The sequence below is a fragment of the Simochromis diagramma genome, unplaced genomic scaffold (genome assembly GCF_900408965.1).
Source record: "Simochromis diagramma unplaced genomic scaffold, fSimDia1.1 OVJJ01000753.1, whole genome shotgun sequence".
Classification (NCBI taxonomy): Eukaryota; Metazoa; Chordata; class Actinopteri; order Cichliformes; family Cichlidae; genus Simochromis; species Simochromis diagramma.
In genome coordinates, this window is record NW_024387523.1 from 3,931,172 (window position 1) to 3,937,340 (window position 6,169).

The following is a 6,169-nucleotide window of genomic DNA, read 5'->3' on the forward strand; positions in this document are numbered from 1 at the left end:
GCACTTGACACCAAAGCCTACATATGCATTTATTGTCACTAGATGGCATTCTTTACCAAAGTAAATCAGATTACAGGATGATGGCACTTGGTAAAATATTAATGATGTAAGCTGTTCCTGTCCTTGGATGCAGCTGAATAGTGTAACAATATCAGATATATTCTGTCTTAAGTAGCCTGAAGAAATCTGAACACATTTAATTTTTTTTATTTTATTTTTTTTTTCTTTTAAATAGAATGCAGTTTTGGAAATTGAAAGTTTAAGAATGTAGTGCAACTAATGGGATAAATTTTTATTTTTCTCAACAAAAAACCCAAACAAAATGCATGCTGTACAATACAGAAAAGGGTCCAAAAATTAATGGAAATTGTTGTGGGGGCATATTTAACAGTATAAGTAGGATGTTTTCTCTTAATGATTTCATTGTCAAAAAATGTGACGCTTTGTCCTTTATTGTAAATACAGTTACTTTTTTTTTTTTTTTTTAAAAACTATAAAACCTTTAACTACAAACGTAACTATATTTTATATTCATTATACATGATGCAAGCATTATCATGACTTTTTTGTTGTTGTGATGACCATGCCTATAGCTCATGAAAATCAGAAATCCAGTTTAAATTTAAAGAACAAACTATTCACATAAATGTTTGTCTTGGTATGCAGACCTTGGTCAATACCTGCAAACACAATCAGAGGGAAGACTGCTTATTTGATGGTTGTTTAGATGTCTATCATTGATGTTCTCTAATAGGAGGATAAGCCACAGGTCTTGCTGAAAAGGCTGGCTGTATGGAGGTGTGTAAATAATAAAGTTGGCTGAAGGGAAAAAGTATGAGGGAGACAAATAGCATGGCCACAGACTTGAGAGGACTGTCAGGAAAAGTTGACTCAAGAACTTCACAAGGAGTGAACGGAGGCTGGTGTCAGTGTATATAGACGTCTTCATAACAGGCGGTATAACTGTTGCTTTACTACTGCTGTCAAACCACCCTGAACCAGAGACTTTAGAAGTGTCTTATGGTAAGTGGGGAAAAAGAAGTGGACTACTGCTCTGTGGTCCTCTTTTCAGATAAAAGTACGTTTTGAACTACATTTGGAAATCAAGTCCTTTTCAAATAATAATGGATTGCATTTATATAGCGCTTTTCGAGACCCTCAAAGTGCTTTACAATTCCACTATTCATTCACTCTCACATTCACACACTGGTGGAGGCAAGCTACAGTTGTAGCCACAGCTGCCCTGGGGCAGACTGACAGAAGCGAGGCTGCCATATAGCACCATGGGCTTCTTTGGCCAACACCAGAAGGCAGTAGGTGAAGTGTCTTGCCCAAGGACACAACAACCAAGACTGTCCGAGCCGGGGCTCAAACCGGCAACCTTCCGATTACAAGACAAACTGCCAACTCTTGAGCCACGATCGCCCACACTTTTCTGGAGGAAAAGTGGAGAGTGTGATCTGTGTATCAAGTGCTGGTGGGTTTTGATGGTTGATTGGTCCACTGTGTTTTATCAAAAAGTCAATGCAGTTGTCTACCAGGAGATTTTATAGCACTTTATGCTTCCACCTGCTGTCAAGCTTTATGGGAATGCTGATTTCCTTTTCCAGCAGGACCTAGCACTGCCCACAGTGACAACTATTATAAATCTCAAGTTATGGCAGCTATCAAATCAACCTTCAACAACACCTTAGCAGGCTTAAAAGGCATGCAATGAATAAAGACTATATCAGTGTTTCCCTTTTTGAAGAAAATTGTTGAAAGAATTAAACTTTTTCATCATATTCAGATTTTTTTTTTTAAGATTCATTACTATATACTGAAAAAACAAAAACACAACATTTACTAAGAAGGAACTGGTCAAATAACCAGGTGGCTGCCTGTTATGTTTGTGCACCTCAGGTAAAGAGGTCAGCAAATGCAACCTGTAACGCAAGCAATCAACCTGGGATAGTGAATTGGTTGCTTATAAAGTCCCAAGCTAGGACTTGAAGCATTCCACCATTAAACCATATTTTAAAAATTTAAGCTCTAAAGTATTTGTCTTTCCTATGTGTATTTAAGATTTAAGTTTAGAGTAATTTCACTGCCGCCTGCTCCCTTAAAGGAAAACTCAAACACACACATCTGTCTGTTTATCTGTTCACTGTGACTCGCCATTAGCGGTATGTGCCACCTTCCTCTGCCCCCCCTTTGTGTATCATCTGTCTCCTCTGCATTTCCTGTGTCCCGGCTGGTTGTCATGACCACTGTTACCAAGGCGAGCGGAGGCTACAGAAGAAAGGAAACCTGAACCACAGATCTTGATGCCACGATATTTAATTCATCAGCACAACACACCACTAAGGCCAAATGCAGAGGGAATAAGGATTCTTTCTTGGGTGGAAAATATGTTGAAATGAAAACAAAGACCTGCTGTCAGATCCTTCTGTTACACTGCCCCCAGCTATTTATGTGCCAAACAATTCACCATAATAACTGCAGTTGGTATTTCAGCTTGTTAATGTTTCAGTAGTCTGTGTCTATCTAACTGGAAAAACATGAAAGTGTTTAGTAAGAAATTGCAGTTAAGTGAATTTGAAAATAAACCCCAAACAAATTGTGATCTCTTATTTATTTATTTATTTTTTGTGTAGCCTCACAACATTTTATCCACAGTCAAAAAAAATAAAACCATGAAAAGCTGCTTCGCCCTTTCGCTGCAGACAAAAAGAGGCAAGTGAAAGCTATTTTTGTGTTGTCTTCTTTAAAATTCACGTAATTACGTGTGGTATGGAGCAATAGAGTTTGTAATCCCCATTGTAGGAGCCCACTCCATGTTGTCTTTGTGTTAGCTGATCCACCTACAGACACCGCTCCATCCTGAGTTTGCCCATGCCTCCCTCCCTTTTGTTGTCTCACCCTCTTTCGCCCTCTCCCTCCCACTCGCCTGTTTTATTGTGGGTTTTTTTTTTTTTTTTTTGTGGGGTTCAGTGGTGCTTTCCACAGGTTGGATATCAGAAGGGATGAAGGTAAGGGGGATGGATCTTATGCTCCACTTACCCAGAAGTCTGACTTTGCAGGCCTGATTTCTTATTTATACCCTTGTTAGATCTGGACTGACCCATCTGGGCTGCACTGCTTACTAAAGGAAGTGGCTGGGGGAGGGTGAAGCTGTGCAGCAGCTGAAGCCTGAAGTGGCCTCATCAAGGCTTGGACCCCAGCGCCATATATTGTCAGCTAAGAGACACTTCAGCTGGCAACAGCAGCGGTGTCTGAAGATAAATTCTGCAGGTTGTTTTCTACAGGAAAGCTGTTCTTTCAGAGGACGAAGACTACAAAAACCCGTTGCTTTGAGGCTTAATGTGGATTTGGGATTCTTTGGAGGAAAAAGGAGGCTGGAGTACCCTCTTTAGGTTGATCACGGTTCATATTTTGTCCATCCTTCTGGAAGCATAAGGTGTAGAAACTGGCTTTCGGTGACCAGGAGGTAAAAAGCTACGCTGTTTTATTCTGTGTAATTGAGAGTCACTATATTCAACCTCCTGTGAAAGGATACACTCATAGCATCATCAGTAGCCTCGGATCCAGGTATCAGGTTATATCAGTCTGATCCATCTAGGTAAGGCTACACCAAAACCAAGAGTGACACTGAAGTAAACAACAGCTCAGGAGTCCTGAGTTCAAGGAAAAAAGAAGCACTTCCACTGAAAAGAAAAGAAAAACTCCTGGCAGAGATCTCTCTTCCACCTGGCCCTGCATTATAAAGCCTGATTGATCCCACATCTGCAGGCTGCCACAGGTGGCTGCACAGGTATTGGCTACTCAATAATGCACCGACTCAAACTTGAAAAGGAGGAGAAAGTGCGCGAGCCTCTGATCCCCTGAAAAGCTGGGTGTCTGTTGAGGGAAAGCAAGCGATTACTTCTGGATAACGCAGCGCACTGAGACGCGTGGAAGTGGAAACTGTGAGCAGATGTTGAGAAGGAAAAGAAAAAGAGAAGAACATGACTTTGACAAAGTGACATTAGGGCAAAGACCATAAGACGCTTGGCCAAACAACAAAAGGAAAACAGAAGAACACTTAAATAAAAAACAACTTGGAAGACTGATAATAAGGAAAAGATCTTGTCAAAGAAGCTAAAGACAGAGAACAAATTAAACATTAAGAAGTAGCTTCACATCCAGTTTTTTCATCATGGTGAACACCGGGATGCAACTGATCAGCTTCACCTGTGCGGTGACCGGCTGGATCATGGCGATCGCTGTCACAGCCTTGCCTCAGTGGAAGGTCTCAGCCTTCATAGGCAGCAACATCCTGACCTCAGAGATCAAGTGGGAAGGGATCTGGATGAACTGCATCTACCAGACCACGGGTCACATGCAGTGTAAGACTTATGACTCCATGCTGGCTTTGCCTCCCGACATCCAGGCAGCCCGTGCTCTTATGTGTCTGGCCATCTTCATGGGCTGGCTCTCCTGCACCGTGTCCTGCTGCGGCATGAAGTGCACCACTTGTGCCGGGGACGATCGCCAGGCCAAGGCGGGTATAGCGCTCTCAGGTGGAGTTCTCTTCATTTTGACAGGCCTGTGCGTATTAATTCCAGTTTCCTGGACTGCCAATACAGTCATCCAGGATTTTTACAACCCCAACGTGCCTGTGATGTACAAAAGAGAGCTGGGCCAGGCTATTTATTTGGGCTGGGCGGCTGCGGTTATTCTCATGATCAGCGGAGCTGTGTTGAGCAGCACCTGCCCGCTCATGGAGAGGGGCGGCAGGTACCGGAGGGGCTACATAGGGCGGAGTTTTGCAAATTCACCTGCTACAGCACCAGATTTCCCAAAGCCTATCACTTCTAATAATTTACCACTGAAGGAGTATGTGTAGGAAAGGAAGAAGGACAGAAGAGCTGATACTCTTAAAAATGGTACAAAGATCATGAATTTTAAGGTATAAATTCAAACATATATTTATGAATACGTATTTTGTATATCTCTTTGTCATGTTTGTCTTCAGTACGTTGAGATTTGATGTTTTCTGTTCTCTGAGTCATAGCAGTGCCTGAAGAAAGCCTTTAGTCTTTGCTGTAACAGTATGACTTGATGATGGCTTTAATGATGGCTTGTGTTTTGAAGATTGCAGTGATTACTTAAGTCAGAAAATTGTGAAATTAAAAAAAAAATTCTGGCAAAGTGTGCTTAAAGTATTTTGAAGTAGTCGCTTTTCTTTGTGTGCTGGACTTTTGTTCTATTTAGGGTCACTCTGTCGACATGCATATGACAAACCCCCAAAAAAGTACAGACATTCTGTATTTAAGTAGAAGTACACCTACTAGTGTTGAAAAAAAAAACTCCTGTAAAAGTTGAAGCACCAATTAAACTTCTAAAAGTGAAAAAGTACCAGCTCTGAAATGTATTTAAAGTAAAAAGGTAAAAAATAGCTCCTTGAGGAATATTTCTACCAGCTATTCTTATGCAAAGCTGACTGAGCCTTAAATAACACAGTCTACCTCCGTTTTGTTTTGCAGCATGTTTCACAATACGAAAAACACACAATGCCGCATGTACAGACCCAATATCTGACTTACATGCAAGCTTTACATTTCCAGTGTATCAAACCCCACTGAGCATTCCTTACCTTTAACTCTAACCTCTTTTCTTCCTCTCGTGTCGTCTTTCTTACCTTTATCCATCTCTGAGCGAAGTTAGCTTTCTTTCTTTTCTCTCCATCAAATACAGCAGCTGGACCTTTAGCTAGCAACACACTGTGCCACAAACTGGAGACACAAACGGTTTGTGTGTTTGCTGAGCTGATAGAAACTCTTAATTTAAAATTACCTGCTTGTTTTCTGTAGGGCTAACTAGATGATGAAATACTGTGAAATAATAACTCCCGTCAGATCCGTTAATCCAAATTCGAAAAATATATGTTTAAAAATGTAGTGAGTAAAAGTAAAAAGTTGTAAGAAAAGTACAGATGCCTCAAAGTTCTACTTAAGTACAGTAATGAAGTAAAAGAAAGTATCATGTTTTTGCTTATCTTTAAATTAGACTACGTTTTAAGTTTCTAGGAGAATACTTTTTATATGTGTAAGTTGTTAAGCCGTACCTTACTAAAACCACTAAATTAAGTGCTATATACTCATGGGAATGTACATGTATTAATTTGGTGATGCAGAAAATACATACA

At 40.6% G+C, this 6,169-nt stretch overlaps 1 protein-coding gene across 1 annotated transcript; it reads left to right on the top strand.

The window, feature by feature from the left end:
* The first annotated feature begins 2,938 nt into the window (after nt 1–2,938).
* On the top strand, nt 2,939–5,782 carry LOC120726473 (claudin-4). Its single transcript, XM_040020074.1, has one exon. The coding sequence runs from the start codon at nt 4,178–4,180 to the stop codon at nt 4,865–4,867; it is 690 nt and encodes a 229-aa protein (XP_039876008.1). The 5' UTR covers nt 2,939–4,177; the 3' UTR covers nt 4,868–5,782.
* Nucleotides 5,783–6,169: the final 387 nt, after the last annotated feature.

Coding starts and splice junctions, on each gene's coding strand:
- LOC120726473 (XM_040020074.1), top strand. CDS start 4,178: ATGGTGAACACCGGGATGCAACTGATCAGCTTCACCTGTGCGGTGACC.